This window comes from Rhea americana, unplaced genomic scaffold (assembly GCF_003343005.1).
Source record: "Rhea americana isolate MKP2758 unplaced genomic scaffold, rheAme1 scaffold_30, whole genome shotgun sequence".
Lineage (NCBI taxonomy): Eukaryota > Metazoa > Chordata > Aves > Rheiformes > Rheidae > Rhea > Rhea americana.
In genome coordinates, this window is record NW_028186424.1 from 861,603 (window position 1) to 883,744 (window position 22,142).

The 22,142-nt window shown below is 37.3% G+C and overlaps 1 protein-coding gene across 1 annotated transcript in view; it reads left to right on the top strand.

Annotated features, from left to right (window-relative positions):
- SLC2A9 (solute carrier family 2 member 9) overlaps positions 1–22,142 on the top strand; it is a 133,953-nt gene that overhangs the window by 74,063 nt on the left and 37,748 nt on the right. The window contains exons 8-11 of the mRNA XM_085309681.1: positions 2,280–2,467; positions 8,518–8,628; positions 19,249–19,350; positions 21,609–21,684. Of these exons, the coding sequence (XP_085165807.1) occupies positions 2,280–2,467; positions 8,518–8,628; positions 19,249–19,350; positions 21,609–21,684 (477 nt within the window). The remainder of the gene's footprint in view (positions 1–2,279; positions 2,468–8,517; positions 8,629–19,248; positions 19,351–21,608; positions 21,685–22,142) is intronic.

Genomic DNA, 22,142 nt, shown 5'->3' on the forward strand with positions numbered 1-22,142 from the left:
TAGCAAGCTCCTTTGTGCAGAAAAGACAATTGCTTTCTTTTTAGTTGACTGCACCTATATTTTTGACTTGTGTGCCCTACAGGAATGCTGAGGAGTCTAAGGGCAGGGAAAATAAAGAAAATTGTGCACTGACCTAATTTACACTGATAAACAGATGCTTAAATATCTAGGAGAGTCTTTTAAAAGTAGAGTATTTTGGTATATGTTTGGTTATTCTGGTTATTCTTATTTTTACAGGATTTTTTCATTAGTAATACTCTAATAATACTGATGAAAGTAAAATATAAGAGCAAGACATGGACTGTAACATACTATACACATATGTTGTTCTAATTTTACATTTCTTAATCTGGTCTTAAAATCCATCACACTCATTCTAGCAAGCATTTAGCATATCATTTAATAGTAAGTGGACAGCAGCACAAGGACAAACTCAGCAGCTTAAATTCTGGATTATGAGGCCTGAATTTCTTTAACCCTTTTCTGATTGTAAGGCTATAAGAAAAGATTAGATCTCATATGCTTCCAGAGGGATTTAAAAATTCTGACCTATCCTCTAGTGAGAGAGAAACTGAATTTCAGAAGAAATTAGTATTATAAATTGACTCCAGCRCCCAGAGGTGCTGAGTGTTCATCCCTAAAAATCATTCCTCTTTTTAGAGAGAGTCATGCAGGGCCTATTAAGATGCAATAGAAGTGCCAATCATGTCCAAAAATCTTGGCTGAGAACTCCAGTTCCCTCCCTGCGGAGCTGGCAGCCAGGCAGAAGGTGCAGTAATGCTCAGCCGCTCCTGCGAGTCCACCCACTTCGCTTAGGTGACCTATCCCTCCGCACGGTGAAATGCCACCGCTTGGCCTTTTCAGCTACTGGGTAAAGTTAAAATCTGGTAACTTCAAARCTTAAAGGGAGCCTGGGCATTTTAATCACAATTAGTCAATGTCTCTGTTATCTTATTATCACCCAAGTCTTTTCTGTGATCCAGAAGAGCGTATACTGTATTGAAAAATATGAATATCACGTATTTATAGGCAGTACTATGTAAAGCTGTGAATAGATTGAAAGTAGGCTTGGGTTTTAGGAGAACTAAATCAACTTAATCACTTTTTAAAATAAAAATAACTCTTATTTCCTTTTAAATGAGCAATTTTAAGTGACCTGCTGTTTATAGGATCATTATCGGAGTTAGCATCCTGCTGGGTTAGAGAGCCTGGTTGCAGGGGCATGTTTAATGWAATTGTTTCTCTGCAATCACTCCAAGAAGACGAACATTTTAAATATCTCTTAAAAAAACAACCCCTAGGGTATGTTCACAAGACTGATGAAAATATCTTCAACTCAACCACACCTATAAAACAAGTTTGTAAGGTTGATGGAAATATACCACTTCCATTAGAATACCTTTGGGGTGGTGCATGAGCTTGAAAGCTTTATTGTTCACAGCAGAAAGCTAGCTGAGTAATCCTCAGTGTGCAATAATATAATACCTAACAGTTTGGKTTTTGTGGAGTGCTTTATTTGTGTGTTAATGCTTGCCKGGTAGAGGAACTCCCATGTCCCCAGTGTTGACTAATACGAAGACTTGAACAGCTCTGCACAATTGTTTATGATATTAAATATATTGAAGTGAATTCTTGAAAATATGCTTGTAAAAATAGGATGTATTTTGAAGAATAATAACTATCCCTTTCAAATGCMCATCTTCTATTGATTTATCTGACTTGCATACCTTTTATATATGTATTACTTTTCTGTCCAATATGTCTTCAGCAACAAAGTCTGCTATATTGGTTTGGCTGCAAAAGTGGCCAAKTAAAGTGATGTTCAGAACTGCTTTGGTATTATATCTTTTTTCAGTTTACACAGTGTTTTAATGTTATACTGTACCTTTGACTATATTATATTTAGGCCCGTCTGGATGCAGCCCTGTCTAMCATGCTCTAGGTGACCCTGCTGAGCAGGGRGGTTGGACTAGATGATCTCCAGAGGTCCCTTCCAACCTTTCTGATTCTGTGATATGTGAAATAAYGTAAGGAGAGGAACTGTTCTGGCAGGATGCCAAAGAATTTGTATTCTTAYTGCAGTTTCTGAGACTGGTTACAAGGATAAGCCAGATCGTACCCGGACTGGAATTATGTTGTTGAYGAATAGGCAGAATAATAATTAAGTTATAACTCATGCGTATTTTCTGTTTTCTCCAACATTCCATTTTCTATAAAACCCCTTATTAATGCACACAGTGCTAGGTGGCTGACCTAAAATGCATGTCCTCTGTTTGCAGCATTTCAGACCTTCCTTGGGAAAGATGACGTTTCACATGAAGTAGAAGAAGTTTTATCAGAGAGTCGAGTCCAAAGAAACACCCAGCTGCTATCAGTACTTCAGCTCCTGAGAACCCGTGCTGTACGATGGCAAGTCATTACCGTGGTCGTCACCATGGGCTGCTACCAGCTCTGTGGGCTAAATGCTGTAAGTGCTCTTCTTCAGACTGTGGCATATTCTGGGATGGATAAGGCCTTTTTATTTATTTATTTATTTATTTATTTTTCTTTTTTTGCTCTCTGTTTAAATAAACGGGTAGGAAAAGTTGCAGCTGAGGCAGAGCTGGCTACAGTAGGGGGTCATTCCCAGCTGACACACAGAGTCAAGGTGATGAGACCGGTCAGTGCCACTGGGGACTCTGGGATCCCAGAAAAAGGCAGGAGAGGATGGAGAACTCTTTATTCTTTGTTTAGCTGTCTTTTTGAAGTCTGTGACAAATTACGGGCTCCCAAAGTGATGGATGGGATGTGACCCTTCTCTGTTTAATGCTCAGGCATGATTTCTAGTATTTTGATTTTGGTCTGTTAATATCTGGTCTAGTACACCTTTTGTTCATTTGTGTCAGGTAAACTTTGTCCTTTCACTAGATATTTTTGTTTGAAATAAATCAATTCTRTGTTAATACCAGTGAGCAAAAATTCCAGGAAAGAATTTTAAGAGGTTGCGTTAGATGTTTGATTTTTATTGTTTTTGTTGTTTCATACAATTAGAAGAATATGGTGCTGTCCAATACGCCCTTCTCAGAAAGTGGAGCAAAAGAAAACAGACACAAACCARTCAATAAGGAAAGTTCTATTGACTGATAATGTGACTGAGGCTAATAGTTATCAAAGTCTCATTTCCAGCTATCATAGAATCACAGAATCAGTAAGGTTGGAAGGGACCTCTGGAGATCATCTAGTCCAACCTCCCCRCTCASCARGGTCACCTAGAGCATGGTAGACAGGGTTGCATCCAGGTGGGCCTTGAAGATYTCCAGAGAAGGAGACTCCACAAGCTTCCTGGGCAACCTGTTCCAGTGCTCTGTCACTCTCACAGGGAAGAAATTCCCCCTCACGGTCAGGCAGAACTTCCTGTAAACTTCCTACCTTAGCCTATTGAATCAGTTAGGAGAGGATCATAGGATGTTTCAGGTTGGAAGGGATCTTTGGAAGTTGCCTGGTCCAATCTATCTGCTCAAGGCAGGGCACCCTTCAGARTTAGCTCTGGTTGCTGGTGGCTTTGTCCAGGTGGGTTGTGAATATCTCTGAAAGTCCACAAGCTCTCTGGGCAACCTGTTCCAGGTGTTTTCACTACTTRTGCTTATTTTCTTTACGTCTAAGCAGAATTTCCCGTGTTGCAGTTTGTGACATCTGGGTTCAATGCTTAACACCACATGACAGAAATGTTTTCAGGAAGTGTCTCAAAGTGAAAGTGGTTTTGATCATGGTCCATAGGTGTTAATTGTTTATATAAGGAAGGGCAGTATTGTCACTGCTGAAAGGAGCTTGGCAAAGGCCCCTTCTCATGATGGGTTTGTGCATTACAGCATACCTGAACCAGTTTTATTCACACAGTGCTARTGAGTGTAAATGCTCCTGATATCTAAGCTAGCTAGTTCAGAGTTRGCTCAGGTGTCTAAACATAGTATTAGAAATTGTAATACAAAGTAATTGRTCCCAGATCATATGCAAGGTTAACGTGATTAGAACTCAGGTATCAAAAAGTTTTTAAWTAAAACACTAGGAGGGAGCTAAAAAAACCTTTCACACTGTAGGGTGAACACATAAAAACACTTGTAGAGGAGGTATTTTCTCCTAATTGTAGGATTTCAGTGCTAATAACAGGCTATTTTGTTCCTCACTATGGTGCTTTTTCAAGAGAAGAAATGGGRTTATCTTGTCATCTAGTCTTTCTAATGATTTATCAATGCATATTTGAAATAAAATGACACTAATAGTAAGAAACAGATTGTTCAAATTATAAAGTACATTTCCTAAAGAAAAAAGAACTCCACAGGTACATTTTCAGGGGTAAAAGAAGAGTCCTGTGGATTTTAGAGTACTTAATAAATGACAGAGATTGACTGGTATTCTATGGCAAAGCAAAAACACTCTCACAACTTGAGGGTGTGCATAGGTGGGGGGAGTTAGACATGTCCAGTCTAAAATGAATGCAAGAGGTTTTTTTAAAGAATCATTAGGTGATTCCTCCTCTGAAAATACACCTCAGAAAAACTGTTACTGTCAGGATCTCTGTGTCCTCTAGTTGGCTATTTCAAACCTTAATTTTTTATTATTATTATTATTGTTGTTACTTTGTTTTTCCTTCCATATAGTATCACTAAACATGAAAAAAAAAATTCACACAAAATGAATATTCTGGAATTGATGGTTTAAATAGTTCAACCAGGAAAAACAAACAAATGGTAATAGAGAATAAGAGAAATAGTTGGACCACTTAAGAAATCAAGTGTGAGTTACTTGTGTCTTGCCCATGGCTTTCCTGATTGATCTTGACGAAGTCACCTGAAGCTCAGAAATTCCCAATGTCAATGCAGATATGACAGATATCGCCAAACTCAGTTCTTGGTTTGACTGAACTCACCTGCAGGGCGTGAGTCAGTGTCCGTAAGGTTAACAGTTATGAGTTATAAATTTGTCGCCAGTTATTTACTTTGTCTATGGTACCCTATTAGTCAGTCTGGTCTTTTCAGCAGCTACCATCTGGGCTAGGCATATGGGAAGGTTGCACTTCTTTCAGTCAAGAGTCTCAAATTACTCGTAGGGGAAACTACCAAACAGTAGACTTCTGTAATCAACCTGCTGGTATCTGAGAATACTTATTTCCTTTGAAGGCTTTACTTTATTATAAAAATTATTTTGTTTCAAAACAGTACATTTGTTGGTTTCCACATGGAATAGAAATCATGGTGAAGCACTGATCATACTAATATATTCAATTATAATGAAATACCAGGCAGTCTGACCTAAATTGACATAAATAAATGAATGTGTATTAGTCTAAGAAAATTTCTGTGGTTCATATTATCCATAATAAATGTATTTACCTTCCATCACTATTTTATTTACCTTCTCAGTTTTAGAGAAAGCACAAAAATAAGTTCTCATCGGYGAACTTTATTTTGTCCATACAAAGACATGTACTACACTGCATATTGCTTTAAAACAGCCCTTTCCAAAGTGGGATCCCTCGATTTCCATGAGGTCTAGGCTTAAGCCAGGKAGCTACATTTCAGATGGCAGAAAATGATTCTAGGGATGAGGGAAGCAAGGAGCAGTAGGACATGAAAATCCTACTGCAGTGTGCTCTTCTAACTTTCTTGAGAGAAGACTTGGCCTCAGGTTGCATGGGAAGAGATGAGGGCAGAAGGGGCAGCAGTGAGGTGAATCTGTTGTTGCTTGTCCTTTTTTCCTCCTTTCCCCACTGAAGGGAAAGCCGTTGAAAATTTTAGGAAAGAACATATTAGGAGCTGAATGAGAAATAAAAGGACTGGAAATTTGAGTTAATACTAGAGGTGTCCCTGGTTTGAAAAAGCTTGGGAATATCCCCAATAGCATAGAAGAAATGCCAATTTAAGGTAAGAGCTTATAGAAATAAAAGCTCATGATGCAGCTTAAATTTGATGCAGCTAACCATAAGCTAAGGACAAGAATGCTAAAACATTGTCTCCAAACTCACAGAGTTTAAACTGCTGTAGGAGTTGTATAAAACTGATATTGCTTTTGGCAACTGTTTAAATGGCAACTTCGGTGGCGATTTTTGCTTCATACTGTGGAGCAGCAGAAAACCCCCGTGGATGAAACAAATCTGATGTTGCTATAATGCTTTGGACAAGGCTATGACTGTTTCTGAGTTTTTCAACTTTCTGCTCCATTTTTCCCAGTTTTTCCATTTCAAGATTAGTTAGCCCAAAACATCAGCTAAAAAGGGCCATGTTAGAAAAATTACTTAAATGAAAGTAGTCATCATTAACCAAGTGAGTAGTGTTTGGCTCAATAATGTCCTAGAGCAATGTGTTTCCYTGGCAAAGCATACACAGGCTGAAAAACATTTACCTTCATTGCTTTTAAAATGTGCACCTACATGTTAATCTTTACCCTAATTTGTTTTTGTGCTGTTACAGAGGTTAATAACTCACTGAACCTTGTCCTGCCTTTGCTATGCTGTTTTTTTAATCTAGTTGTGTTACYACTGCTCTTATATTAATGGTCMCTCATTCTCTTCYRTAAAATAACTTGTGAAACTTTTTAGGGCCTAGTTGCTATGTTTWGGCAAATGTATTCAGACATTTTCTATTTAGGTGACTCTTTAGCTACTTTAATGTTGTTCTTTTTCAAGATTAGTATACCTACAATATTGCCATCATTTTCTAGAAGCTCTATCTGCTATGCCAAACTAGTATCAAGAGTGAAATGTCCAAATAACATGGTTTCTTAATTCTACTGTATCAGTTTTGCCAGGCTTGTTGAAAATTTCCTGAAAGTACAGGAAAAAATGGCTTTTCTTTTGTCATGGTTTTGTTATCTTCTTTTTCTGACAGTTACTGGAGGTGAGGGAGGTTGATGAGTAGGATGACAGAGTGTTGGGTCCCAGAAATTGGATTAGTGCTCATAAATATTTCAGAGGGAATTGGGAGCTGACTGGATTTTTACTTTGGTCTGCGCTCTGTAGCAGGGCATCAGTGAAATACACAATTAACACCACTGCACGTTGCACAAATGCAGATTGCTTTGTGTAGAGAAATTYGCTGTTATCACTTATTGTCTCTGCATCTCTTTGGGCGTGAAGGCTGATGCGTGAGCAGTAGGCATAAAATTCTTAAGTCAGCTTCTCCCTAGCTGTAAAATTATATAGGTAACTTTTACGTACTTAGTATTTTATGTTACTTTTGTTTTACGTAAGACAAATTGGATTCTTCTCCTTTGGTCTGAGACAAACAGTTTTTTAAGTTTTAAAAAAATGCCTGCGCTAGTAGCTTGACGAGCAGACGTAGCATGTGCGTAATCTGCTGGCAGACAGCAGGGTTTTCCTCTTGCGATCAAAACACTACCATTCACCAGACAAGCCTTCTCTCGAGCAGTGCTTGTCTTTTTAGGGTTTGTCACGTGGACAGCACGCAGCAGAAAAATCACTGCTACTTTTGTTTAGGGCCGTGCATTACCTCTGGCTGTCATTTTTGTTGTTAAAGGTAATTTGCTGTGTTTTAGAACTTTTATTTTTTTCTGATAATCAGTTATTTCAATTGTTTTGCAGCCTTCTCAGTAAAATCAGTTCTCTCTCTCTCTCTCTCTCTCTCTCTCCAAGTCTGCCTTCTTCGTTGCATGCTTTTGGCAGCTGAAATTTTTGGCTAGCTCTTCGCAGTAACCTTGAGTCCAGCATATTATGTCGTTGCTAGTTTTATTTGTGATGCAAGTAGGGCTTGATACTTACCAGACATGTTATTTTAAAATATTACCAGTACATATTCTCTGTCTGGGATGTCGCTGCTGGATGTGGTTTTAATGACCAAATGCGAACGTTTTCCTCTGAGCTGGTTACCCAGCGCCCTGCGTGCGTCTGTCCAGCAACGGCAGGTTCTCCCGTCTGTGATCCAGAGCATCCTAAAGCACTTGTTTCCTTTCAATCAAAACACTCTCACTCTAAAATTATCTTTTCTCTCTGTTGAAAATAAAAGGAGATTAGGGTGATGACGTGGATGTAATGTCCGCGTTGCTGTCAAGTGAGCTAAATGTCGCACTTCGTAACTGATTACATAACAATTTCTGCAATGCCTCTAAGAGCGTATCTCTTTTTTGTTCTCATCTCTATTCTTACCTGCCAGTGAAATATTTCATACAGCAACCCAAACATGCTTTCTGAGTGGTGCGTGTAAGCCATGTGAAAACTGTATTTGTATCCTGTTCTTCAAACTTAAAGTGAGTTTCCTCAATTTACTTCCAAAGTGGATTAAGCTGAACTGAGTTAAAGCTACTTGTAATTCTGAGCGAGTCTCCAAGCAGAGGTGTAACTTAGTGTAGTGACTAATCCTCCCAAAATTCGCACCTTCCCTTCGTTTGTCTTCCTGCTCTCAGTCATTCCGGAGTGCTCAGTATTTTAATGAGTCTGGTATTTGGCAGATCAGATACTTCAACCGAATGCTGGTATTTTGTAGTTTAAACCCTAAGGATTAACAAAGCATTTACTTACTGTTACAGATCTGGTACTACACGAACAGCATATTCAGTGAAGCAGGRATCAACCATGAAACAATCCCGTATGTTACTCTAAGTACTGGTGCTATTGAGACTGTGGCTGCTGTTTTTTCAGTAAGTATGACTGTAAAAAGTCCATTAAAGTGCTTAGTATTTAAATCACTGATTTTGTTTCCTTAGGTTAAAATATAATGAAAATAGTATATTGAGGATTAAGAGTAATAGTTTTTAATGCAGTTGAAAATATTATTGTTGGGCTTARTCCTAGACCCAATTTTTTAGCCTGTAAAATTGTTTTGTTTTGTTTTTTTAAGAAGGTGCTCTCTGATTGCAGTTGCATAGAGAGCGCACCGAAGGTTGGTGTATCCTGATGCTGTTTGTATGAATGACGAGGAGGAAGGCTGGAGCAGGAACGCCCAGAGTACAACAAATGATAATTCCTAAATGACTTTACCTGGTAGAGTGGCTATTATAGCAATTTACCCTGGTGTCAGCATCTTCTTGTGCACCTGTTGCAAAGCAGGCAGTGTTACTGGCTCATTCCCGGGTGGTGAGCAGAGGTCGCTTGGTAATACATGAACTCCTGCCTAGGTGAAGTACCGTTGAGGTATGCACCCAAGGTAGAGYAAATTGCGAACAGAAAAAACTATTCGTGCACTTTTTTTTTCTTTCCCCTTTCAATGTGGAAAAGTTGATTAGAAAAAAAAACGTACTTTTCCTGAAGAAATTGAAWCTGAAAGTTTAAGTAGATGAATACATTGTTTGCTGCTAGAAGAAATACCTTTCTGTTTGCACTACCATAAATAACAAGTAATGAAGACCTTTTGGAATGAAAGGTTATGAATGAATACTTTTTTTCTTACTGTGTTAGATTTTTTTTTCTCATCTTCCTATATTCTATACCAACTGTGTTTGCAAAATACCAGACACACCAGGCAAAGCGTTTTTAAATGTCAGAAGAATGGTTTTGCCAAAAATCCTTTCCAGCGGCAGAGCAACTGCTTATGACCTATGAAATGTTAAAGTAAATCTAGCTATCAAGTGTACTTTCTTATAGTCTAGGACACAGGGAATCTTAAAGGTCACAAAGACGACCTTCTGATCTTTGTAAATTCCCATATAGCTATTTGAGGGTAAATCATCAACTCTTTTTTTCACTAAAAGAGACTTTTTAAAATATATCAAATTAGTGGAGTACAGAAATCCCAACCTCTTACAATTTCTTCTTTGTGATACTCCAGAAATGCTTCTTTGTTTAAGATGTATGTAAAAAATAGTAATGATAATTCTGCTGGTAGTTTAAGTGAAGAATACACCTCTTTTCTGTGGAAATGAGGGGAATTACATGTAGCAGATTCCATGGCATTAAAGCCATTCTATAAATAAGGTCTGTCATCTTTTCAGTTCCTTCTGTGCTATCAGTTTGCGGGGCTTATTCGGAACATGTTGTTCATGCATAATGAGGTGGATGTGTCTCCTTTGGTTCCTGCTGTGTGTGGTAACTTTTTTATGCCTGAGAGGAGTATTTTTAATATTTTCTATATTCAGTCTACTTACCRTGCCTCTGGAAATGCTAATGTATTGAAATTTCTACTCCTTCAAACTTGCTCTTTCTGTCCCACTGGAATGCTGCTTTATACCCTTAATTTTATTTTGGTAATCTTCAAAAATGTTTCTTTGCTGCTGTTTGAAGGAAGACCACACAGTATTTCTACTGAGAACCTTACAGCTTCTTATTTCTACAAGTAACCTCCTCGGTTGTTTTTTTGTGCCCAGAACTTCTGATAGTAGATTTCCTCCCACTTCCAAGCTCTCAGCTGCTATTTTTGATTTCTTTTTTTTTAAAAAAATCTATTTGACAGCATTAAATATTGAGTCAGATGTATGTGTCTTACATCACGGTCAGAGAAAAGACAGGAAGAAGCAGGATAAAGCAGGGGGCAACACCATTTTCTTGATATTTTTTAGCATGATTGCTAGCAGAAACCTTTACTTTATTGTGAGCCTTTACTYGCAATAAATTCTAAATTCCAGGTTCTTAGTAAATACTCGTATCAATAACAGAAGCAGATTTTTTTTTCTTGTAAATGGARTAGCTATCAGAGAGATCCACAATGTACTCATGTATCATCTTGTATCGTTATACATGTTAGGTGGTCATGTGCACAGCCTCTGAGTCGCAGTAAGARTAGTTGGGGTTCCTCTGTTGATGAGCCTGATGTAAAAGCTAAAGGAAAAGATTAAAATATATTTATTTCATAGAGAATCTGAATAATRTTTAGAAACTAAAATAATCATTCAAACTGTGAAAGAGTTTGGAAATCTACCTTTAACATGTTTTCTGGGAGGAAAAGCCTTGTGAAAACAATAGTAATAATAATATTGATGTGGTCCTTGAGGAAAGGCAAATAATATATCATCCCGTTTATAACACTATTTTACCTCATTTCACTTGATATGCCTGCTAGGAGCATGCTTTGCATACAGCTCCATCACTCTTCCTCTTGAGCAAAAATCCCAATGGCTACATGAAAAAGACGTTGAAAAATGAACCACATGCATCACCATTTTCCTTTCATTAATATCATTTGATTGCAACCTCTGCTTATACCRTCACTTCCCAGTACACTCCATGGAATACCCGTGCTGTAGAGTTGTATGCTCAGTTTCYTTGGTTCTCTGAGAAGGAGAGATATCTGGTCAGTACATGAGGAATTCGTATGGGCCACTGGATGGGATGTCAGTWGTATCTGATATATGTTATGTGCCATCGTGAGTCATCACCAGACTGGTGAGCAGGTACAACTTTAATGAGAACACGGCTGCTCAGGGACTTTAGTCGACAGATGCTCTATAATTCCCATCGTAGACCATTTCCTGAAGGTCCTGAGATGTTTTTCATGAAATAATTGAAATAACATCTGCAGGCATATAAAATCTCTTATTTTCATGTTCTTCCTATATAAACTTTCCTCGCGTTTTTTTTGGTTATGTGTAGAATTCTCCATGCATTGTACAGAACATGGATCCAGTTCAGAGTACTAGTTAGGCTACACTTTGATGAGAGGTCCCCCTAATTTCGGTTTGCTTTTGGAGAAGTGTGGAACCCTTTGCAATGAAATACTGGTTAGATGTTGAACTCGCAGACATGTCGCRCTGGGGAGTTTCCTAGCCTGACCCTCTGCTTTGAAGCAGGATGCAGTATAACTGCAACATTCTTCAGCCAATATTAGTTGAAGTTTATTCTTCAAACTATCCGCTAAAGGGGATTTCACAAACATAGTTAACTTTACTGAGATTGGGTTTTGTGGCTTTTTTATAATTTTCAGGTTAATTTAATTTTTTTCTCATCTTACTCTTAATGGACAGAAAAAAACAATTTACTATTGTCTGTCTTTGGCAAGTTAACAGATTGAATGGATAAGGAGTAGAAGTAAACAGATGAAAAGATTTTCCCTCCAATGATACCAGTGTGGATGAAAGAGAATAAGAAGGAGTATTATTCAGATTAAGCATTCCACTTCCAATTTTGCCATCTGTGATATCACACTTGGTCTTTACATAATGTTCACAGGAAGAGACTAGCTATGTCTATATTGGGAAGATTATACCTTCAGAATTCCTGTGATGGRATGCATAAGCTTTTATCAAAGTTTCTTCCAAAGCCTGTGACAGAGACAAGCCATATGAAGCCTGAAATGAGTTAAGATATAATTCAGTAGTAAAAGAACAAGGAAGAATATAGGAAATCCGCCAATCTTTGCAGTATCACACAAAAGTGAAGGAAAATAGCTTTCTTAAGCAGGAATTATGTGGGATGATGTTATCCTAGTTTGAGATGGCATGAAAAAGGTGTCTTAGAATTCTTTTTTTTTTTTTTCATGTTTCTTTTAGTGTTAATAGATCTTAACATACAAGAAGGGATTCCTTGCTCAGGACATGGCACATCTTAAAATAAGGGTACTCTGGACACTTCAGTAAGTGTCCTCGTCTTTAACAGGTTTGCTCAATGACATCCAAAGAGTAATGTGTCTTCACTGAAACTGTGTGGTTCCTCTGTGAGCAGTGCAGAAAGAAATATCTTCCTGTGACAGCCAGTCCRTGGCAAGTGAAAACTTGGGGTGACAAATACCTGCACATCAAAGGTTCTTGGAAGTTTTGCTATCACTTGGTTTTTGTAAGACTTTCAGTGTAATCCCTGTGACATGGTTTGCTCTAGCTCAGAATCCGTATTCATCTACCCGATATAGGAGTAATGGGGAATGCATAGAGGAGAGTGCAAGAACGGGGTGAACGTGGCATTTCCTCCTCTGAGCTCCCTTGGCCATGACAAGCTGCAGCTTGAGGGCTTCTTGAATTAGAAGTTGATATCTTGGTCTTTAATAGCCTTGATGGATCTTTTTTCTTTGAATTTGTCTAGTTGCTTTTTAAACTTGGGTGTATTTTTACAAGCTGCAGCATCCTAAAGTAGTGAATTTCACAGTTTAACTACATATTGCATAGAAAAAGTCCTCATTTTGAGATTAGAGAATACGAGATACAGTAAAGTGTCAGTCAAATGATATTATAACAGTGTGGATGCTCAGCTAACTGAAAAACTGTTCACAGAAAATAGTTATCAACCCTTAACTTCATAGGAAGTTCATACCAAGTAAGATTATGTGACAGGTCAATTAATCCTCAGAGTATTCATTAACAATGCAGGTGAGGAAATAATGAATCTTTTATAATCTCGTGTGTCATCCAAACTCACTGAAGTGAGAAATTCAGAAGTTTTTGCAAGAACTATGGAAGATGCTAACAAATAGGACATGTGGTCTGAAATCAGTAAGGTAAAGTTCAGCAATGAAAGTTACTGAGTACTACACTTTTGGAAGGAAAAAATCATATGCACACACACAAAATGTCATGTGGGACTGTGTCAAAAGGCTTACTGAAGTCAAAATCTATCATGTTTTTCACTTTCTTCTACCCATTCAGCTTCCTTGCTGTCAGTGAAGGAAGTCAGACTGCTTTGACATGATCTGCCTTAAACAAATTTGTTTTGACTGTTTCTCATCACCTTATCATCCTTTAGTTGCTATCAGACTATTTGATTTTTTAATAATTTGTSCTAGTATTTTGTGGAGGAAGATAAAAGTCAGACAACATCTTCCTTCTCCCTGTGTAAAAGATAGGTAGCTCTGGTTGCCCAGATCCAGGACCATCAGACCTTGTAATTGCCTCAGAAGACTTCTGGAATTTTCATTAACTGAAGTTATCAAACCCTCTTTTTTACTAATAGGTTTTGAGGTAAAAAAAAAATATTCTTTAATCAATGTGCTACCACCCCCAAACGTGGGGTGGGCTTAAGCATTTAGGRAAAAATTATCAAGCTTTTAAAAATGTTTTCCCTTCTTTAATATATGGCACTGAAAACTGTTAATTTTATCCAAGAGCAATATTTATGCAGCTCATAGTCTATAATTTTAGAAAGCCATAAATAGCTGCCTGCATGAGCAAACAGTTGGCTTCCAAAATTGCCTACCACACTAATTTGTTTTGCCTATATAAAATTTCAATGGCATGAATTTTCAGATGATTTACATACACTTTGCTTAGTCCTAAGAAAGCAYTATTAAGTATGTCAAATAAGTGAAAGTCAAAGAAATACTCAGTGATTCATTTAGAATTTAAAATACTGAATTCCTTTGGATGCACAGAGTCACTAATTACTCTCTAATCACAGATCCATCCTTGTTTCACAGCTGCAAATGTAATTGTGTGTTATTTTTATGGAGCAAATTTGTGACTGGAAAAATACTTAGATTTTTGTCACCATTCGGAGATACAAAATCTGAAAGAATTGGCAATAGAAAGCAGCAGAAAACTGACAGAGCAAGAAATACACCTTTACATCATAGTCTCGTCCCAGTTCTGTATTCACTAGCCCACAGCGAAGAGCCCTTTGCAAGGTCAAAACCCAAAGCAAACAACTGCGTCACACCCAAATATGGGTTAACTGCACARATACCTCCCGCAAGCTCCTCGTTAGGATGGTCCAGCCTCTAGAGCTGGAAATCTGGGTCTCCTGTAGCAGTCGTTGTCGTTGTGGGTACTGCCGGCTCCCAGCGATAAGTGTCGGGTTGCATCCTAAAAGGTGTTTAGGTCGTGGGCTTCTTGCGAGCAAATAGCAGGCTAGAGCACATCGCTCGGCGGGGTTCGCTAGTCTGCAAAGTACGGAGTAAGGGCGCTCCCTCTTCTGAATGCGAAATTTCAGCGCCGCATGAAGTCGTCTCAGGATGCTTTACCACAAAATAGTTCAGACTGAACCTGGAAATCGGTTCCACCCGTTGCTGGTAATAGTCTTTAGACTGCTAACTACAGGTGATGTGCAATGCTAATGCTGTCGCGCCAGTGTCCYTGCAGGCTGATGTACAGGAGCCAGGAAAGGCACAGATTTATTTAAGGCTTGTGCAAACGTGGCCAAACTTGGTGTTGGACATCTAAATTCAAATTTAGTCACTTAAATAAAATATCTGTTTGTTTGTTTTGCAACTTCATAATTCATACAGTAGATAAAAGGGTTATGTATAAAAATATGAATCAAAACCCCATTTGTAACCCTCAGTCTTCTGTTACTCTCTTTTACCTGAGTACCAGATACCACACATTGTGGCATGAATAGACATGACAGCAGTACAAATGTGATTGCCCATTCTCATCCTGCTATTTAARAAGGAAATAAGACAGAGCTGACATGTCACATTGAGTCTAGATGTATGTCCTTCAGGTCCGCATCCAAAACCCATGAGAAAAAAGTCAGTATGGCTACATTAATGTTAACGTGTAGATAAAATTTCTCTACAGAACTAAGATGTCAAGCAAATGCAATGGAGGTTTCTTAATATAATTCGTGGCCAGGAAATAAATGAGAAAAAAGCTTTGGTGACCTCCTGTTTGGRCTGTAGAACTTGCTCCTGTGTTCATTTTGTGCACAGAACCACGTCTGGTCTCTTCTCGTGCGCTCTGCCTTCGTCCCGTCAGCCTCAGTGTCTGCCGACTGGTGAAGAGACTGACATTTGCTTTTTTAATTTTGTTCACGAGTACTTCCTGCCAGACAAAAGTTGTGTGATCTGTTACACTTAGTTTGCATATCAGCTGCCTTATTACCAGCGAACATTTGTGTTGAGGGAATTTTGGCTGCAACGTTTTTTTGCACATTTTCAGTAATTTCAGCTCTGTTCATTACCACAACTCTGGATATAGATTTCCATGAATGCATGTTTATGATCACACGTAAACAAGCATCAGCCTACACAATTTGGCAAATAACTTAGTGTGCTATCTCAGAAAACAGTTATAAGGTTCTTTATATCCTTATAGTTGAGCTTTTAATCCTTCTTATTCCATTTACTTGTTATTCTATTACTCTACCATATTTTTACTTGTTATTGATCTTCAGTAACAATTACCAGTGCATATCAGTAGAGCGTGCAGAACTCAATTAAAAATTTATGAAACATTTTTCACTTTTCATGATTCATGAACATCTGAAATGGGTTTTGCAAGGTAAAAAAAAAAAATTCAGACATATAATCATAGCCAAATATGAAATCATTGTCTATTTACAACTTGAAATACAGCATGGAAAAATGGAAACCTGCCATTAGAGMAGAAATATTATTAACACCTTTCTTTTCAAGTATTTGCTGAGCTTATCAGAGCATTTTTTTCCCATCAAGAAAAGGGGAACAAACAGTCCAAGAGAGCAATTGGAAGTACTGTGGCATGGTCATAAGTTTTCTTAAGAAATCCTCAAAAAAGAATTGGGAAATAAATTTTACWGGGAAATAAATTTGCTTAGGAATACTGTAAGCCTAACTCATTTGGAGGAAAGGCTGTTGAAGCACATGCACRCTGGAAAGGTGGTTATTCTGCCCACTTCTGTCTTTCACTTTAAAATAGAAATAGTGCTGTTGTCTCCCCCTAACTGTGTGAGTACATCGTGTCTAATTGAGCAGCCTTTTGAATCTGCATTTCCTGGATTTGTTCATGCCTTCAGTGGTTTCTATTTGATACCAACTTTGGAAGTGATTAAATGATTCCCTACAATTCTGGTGTATTATGGTGTCCCAGTGAGTAAGGACCAAGTTACTGTTTGTTTTGTCCAGTGAACAAAACTGGTCCATTCTGCTAGCCATAATAATATCACCAGGAATTATAATGGTAAATTATTTGGGGAAGAAGTTGCARGGAGTGCCTGCAAGCTGGAGCTTTCATGTTGGTCCAGTGCTGTTGTGTTAAATAAACAGCAATGATTCTGTAGCGTGAGGAACTCTTGGGAAACCTCATATCGGCTCAGAGRAAAGGATGATTTCAGGTATATTTGTTTTGTAGTCTTCSTTACTTGTCTRTGAATAAATAAAAGAATTYAAATAGATCAGRAACTRTTATTCTCTTCTGTAAAATGAACACAGAGCCTGCAGATCTCAATTGCTTGAGCTGCYCTTAATTAAAAGCATGAGTTCCTCACCAACTAATTCTGGATATGCCTCCATATGTCTATGCTGTTTGCTCTCAACTTATGTTTGCACAAGTACATACACACATCTCCTTAAAGGACTTAGTCCAAACTATCCTTCCTTACAGCTTTTTTATGAGCTTTACACCTAGCAACTGTCTAATGCTTTTTCCCCCCCAATTTTTGCTCTCTATATGAGCCCTCTAAGAAGCTTCTTTCTCTGAGAGAAACATCTATACTTTATCCCACTGGAATACAAATTCTTSCAGCTTGTGTAACACTAGGATTGCTTAATCACAACCAACATGTCAAAACTGCAAAAAATAAAGAAATTCACTGATATGTCAAATTAGCTGTGCAACATCTATTGCTGAACAGTTTGCAGAACCTCAATCTCTGTGTGGACCCATCAGGTAAATTTTTSTCTCTCAGTCATAAACAAATAACTCTTAATTAGGTTTATGTGGGGCCACATGTGTGTGCRAGTTGGATTCATTTATCATAGATGAAAATATCTGGCACCTTGTAGGTTTTTGACAGAGCAGCCATTGTAGGTTTAGTGCATTTGGGCTATGTGAGCATGATATGAAACGTTAATAACATCAGTGCGGTTCTATTTTAAACACAGCTCTTAAATTCTATTATAGAATCTGTGGGAACTGTCAAAATGAGTATATTTTCTCATTTAAAGAAATAAAGAACGCTAAAGCTGGCTTCAGAGCTGCCTTCTTCTGTTCTGCAGTGTCACAGGACTCCCTAGTGTGGAAGTTCACCTCTCTCAAGTGAGGGGGTCGGCATGTTTTGAAGCCTTTTTTGTGACTACTGGTAAAACTGATTTTGTGGGAAAGGAGCTAACTGCACAAGGAATTTTTCCCACTCTACCCTGAATGACTTTATTTTTTCTTATAACACAGTCCTAGACRCTCACAGGGAATAGTGTGTGTTGGCTCCCAAAATCAAGGTCCTTCCTCTAGGTTTTATTTACTCGTTTTGCCTTCTGCTTAGATGTCTGGAAGAGGRATTTCAGTTTAAAATAAATAACTACATGCCAAAAAAATGTGTGATTCTGGCTTTAAATTGTTATTTGAAATGATGTATTTTAGGCTTCCTTTAATTTCTTTCTCATAAGAAAGCCAATAGCAATCACAGATGAACAATTATGGTACATTAAAAGATGCTCTGGTCYGAATGTGTATTGCTTGTGTATTTTAGTGTGTCAGACTAGCAAAGAAAAGTCAGTTTCAAGAAGCTTGCCAGTGTATTCTTCTCTAGCAGAAAAATATTCAGATCTCATGATTTTTTAATTTCAGTTGATTTAGTTTCACATGTTAAATACAAATTTGAAATGTTCGTGAATGCCCAAGTATTGGTGTTACAATTGGTTGTCTGAGTCAGGCTTTCTGATATTTGGCTTTCTTTTGCCTGGCCATTCAAATTAAACTATTCTAGGTCATAACTTATTGGTTTTCTATATTCAGACAAAAAGAAATTGAAATTAATTTTTACATTGGTTAAAAAAAATATTACTTAAATGTAGTAAAAACATATCTTTCTTCATCCTTTTAAGCTGAAATTCAGAGAGCTGTTGAAATTAAAGAACACCTGAGAGGAAAAATCAAGAGCCAAACTATTTAACACTTTTAACTTTCAAAATTACTTATTTTATCAGCRTTATTATAGGAATTTGGTGCAAATTTGTAAGCAGTTCCCATCAATCTGGTATTTTTTCCTCTTAAACTATGAATAAAAATCAAACTACCTAGTTCTCATCTTCATGTTAATTACTTTTGCACAGATAAAGTATGCCCTTTTAAAATTTATTATTAATTTTTGATGCAATAATTTAAATTTAGCAGCAACTTTGAGATCCTCCACAATAGTGGCATTGTAGTTAAAGTTACCCAGTTGCACATTTTACCTATCAGTAGTCATATTTGTTTTGTAGGAAGAAATATAGGTATAAAACTATTATCAGTTTGGATTTTTGATGGTTTTAAGTTTTTGTAGTTAAATAAGCATTCATAAATAAGAATGCTGTGCTGAGCTGGTTTTACAAAGAGGTAAAATTTTGTAAACTGATAGAAATTATAGGCATATCATAGCTGAGACATAACATAATTAATTCAGTWGATTTTATTTTTGGTCTTTATATTTACAAGAAAAACATATCACATTGTTTGATTTCTTCAGTGCTTTATCAAGAAATTTAAATGCCACTTTCTGTTGTTCAGGGTTTAGTTATTGAACGGCTTGGACGTAGACCTCTGCTCATCGGAGGTTTTGGGTTGATGGTCGTCTTCTTTGCAGTGCTGACAGTATCTCTGACTTTACAGGTAACGGTATAGTGGCTACATATTTTTGCTCTCTCTTTTGTCTATTTTAATCGCTGCCTCTGCTTCAGCCAATTGGTTTGAGCTACCTGAGCCAATTGGTTTGCCATAAGGATTCGAAAGGTTTTGTGTAGTTGTAAATCTGTTGGTTTCAAAATGTGCTGGTTAGCCATAGTGGCTCTTGAATTTCAAAGTCACAGGGGCTTTGTTGCGTTCAGCTCTCGTTAATGGAACAATTTATGCATTTTGGGAACTGAACCGTTCTGAACACAATTTTACCCGTAGTTGAAAAATACTATATCCTGTATTTTTATCTTTGTTTGTAAAGCACTCTTCTTGAAATTTYTTTCCTTCTTTATGTGTCATCTTTATTCTTAGGTTTGGATGTTTTTTTCCAGTAGAGAAACCGTTTCTTTCAAGTTTTTTTTTTGATCTTTTTACTGAAAATATAAAGGTTTATACCTTGTAGAACATTATGCTCAAGTTTTCAGATGTTCCCCAATTTTAAGATCAGTTTAATCTTCCTCTGAGCACTTAATACTGAGTCCATCACCAAGCATAGTTTTCTTCTGTCCCTGAAGGCTTCTGAGAAGTAAAATTGACAGTCTGTATCTGCRTGTTTTTGGGTGGTCTTTCAGCAAGTTTTTATTCTGCTGTTGTTGRTTTCTGTGTCTTTGCTAACATGGGTATAATTAACCCTGCTATTATACCTGACCTTCAAAATCTTGCTCATTGGTTGGAGAGAGTCAGTTTCATTAGCAAGCATAAGCAACATTGCTGCAAAGTTGTATTTACTTACCTGTATGTAAACCACAATAAAGCTTTGCTTCACATACTTGTCATGACAACTCTAGAAGACAGCTGTTATTACAAGTTTTGTACACTGAGTAAAAAAAAAAAAATCTCTTCCAAACCTTTTAAAATAAGAGTTTGATGCGTAAGGACCTTCAGCTATTATAAATAGCTGAAGTTTCAGTGCCTTTCAGCTTTACTTCTTTTCTGAAGTGTCTCAATCTATTTAGTACTAGAGATTAGATATTCTGTTGCTTTGAGCAAAGGTCCCTGGTTACAGATAGGCTTGATGTCAGGGGAATTTGTGTCTATTCTGTATTTGCACCTTGCCTCTCTCTTTTAGAGAGAGACCTTGGAGCTGAGTTCAGGTGAGAGCTCCAGAATATGCAATTTTGATTGATCTGCAGGTCTCCTGGTTATTGTTAATGCCTAGGAGACCATTAGCATAATTTTGCATAACTAAGGGAATAACTCAGACTGGGAAAAATATTAGAAAGTGTGAGTCATTATTTAAACTGAAATATAGTTACCTGTTTTGGCAAGTATAATGTACAGTTTAGTTCAAGGTGCTATTTTGTGGTGCATGTGGTTATATGCATCCTAACAGACTTGAAAACTAGTAAAATTCTTATAATAGCAGGATTCACAGTTCACTAATAAAAAAGAAATGACAGGCGAGAGAAAGGAATGCATTTTTTCTAATCTGTTATTACTGAGTGTTTACATACACAGTTATGAAACTGTGTCCTGGAAATTCAGCAGAAATTGCTCACAGTATTTGAAGTTAAAGTTCTCATCATTCAAGCAAAATCTACTCTGAGGTGGAAAAATGGTTTGCCTCATAAGGAAAACAGGTGGTTCCACTTAAAATACCATTAAAGAACTATCTACAGTTTGTTCTTTCCCCTGTGCCTGTTATTTGCACACATGGCTTTTCTTGTATGCAAAATCAGTTTATGGCTAAAAATTGCTGGATTATGGGCTTTCATATGCCAGGTTAAGGTTTAGATACAGCTGTCCTACTGAAAGGCATATCTGGCCTTCGGCCTGTCCTTTAAGTGGTTACCTTTGAAGCCCTAAAGACTATCATAGCTGCAATTTTTAAACATAGCAGAAATATCTGAGGAGGATGGAGGCACAGAACCAGTGCAATGGTGTTTCCAGATTGGCTTGAACTTTAGCTCACGACRTCATGAACTTTTTGTGTTGTGGCTTCTGTGGTACAAGAGATCATCTGGTATTTCATTACCTAGTTTCCACAGAGGACAGGATCTTTAATGCAAAACACCTAATAAAATTCCACAAAAATACTGTTATTTTCTAAAGTAATCCTAGACTAACCCAGAAATAGAGAAGTAAGTAAGGGAAACACTATATATTCTCTGTGATTTTTATATTTATTTATTTATTTATTTTACTACTGATGATACATATGACCTACTTAACATGAGTATCTTTTTTCTACCCAGAATAATGTGCACTGGCTTCCTTACCTCAGTATATTTTGCATTCTTGCAATTATTGCATCATTCTGCATTGGACCAGGTATGTCTGTTTTTTCATGTTTCTCTGTWCATCAAAGCAAGTATTTTTGCACTGGCAATATGTTAACAACTTGCAGTAAAGAATTTACTTTATGCATGTTTGAAGAGCACATGGGCTTTAAGACAATAAAGGGTTATCCACAAAGTGATCTCAACATTTGCTTTGAAAATCTACATACATACCCATTGCTACTTAGCTCTCAGGGGTGTATTAGTGTTTGGCCACCATAGCTGAGATTCAAACCTCTATTCCCCAGTTGTAATTTTTGTATTTCATTTTCTTTAACTAAGAACATGTTTAAGGAATAAAAATGCAATAAAGGCAGAACTTTGTCAGAGACATGCAATGAAAGGACAAGAGTAATGGTCACAGGTTTCAGCAAAGGAAATTCTGAGTGGATAGAAGAGAAAAAACTTCACAGTGAGTGTGGTTAAGCACTGTAAGATGCCTCAGAGAGA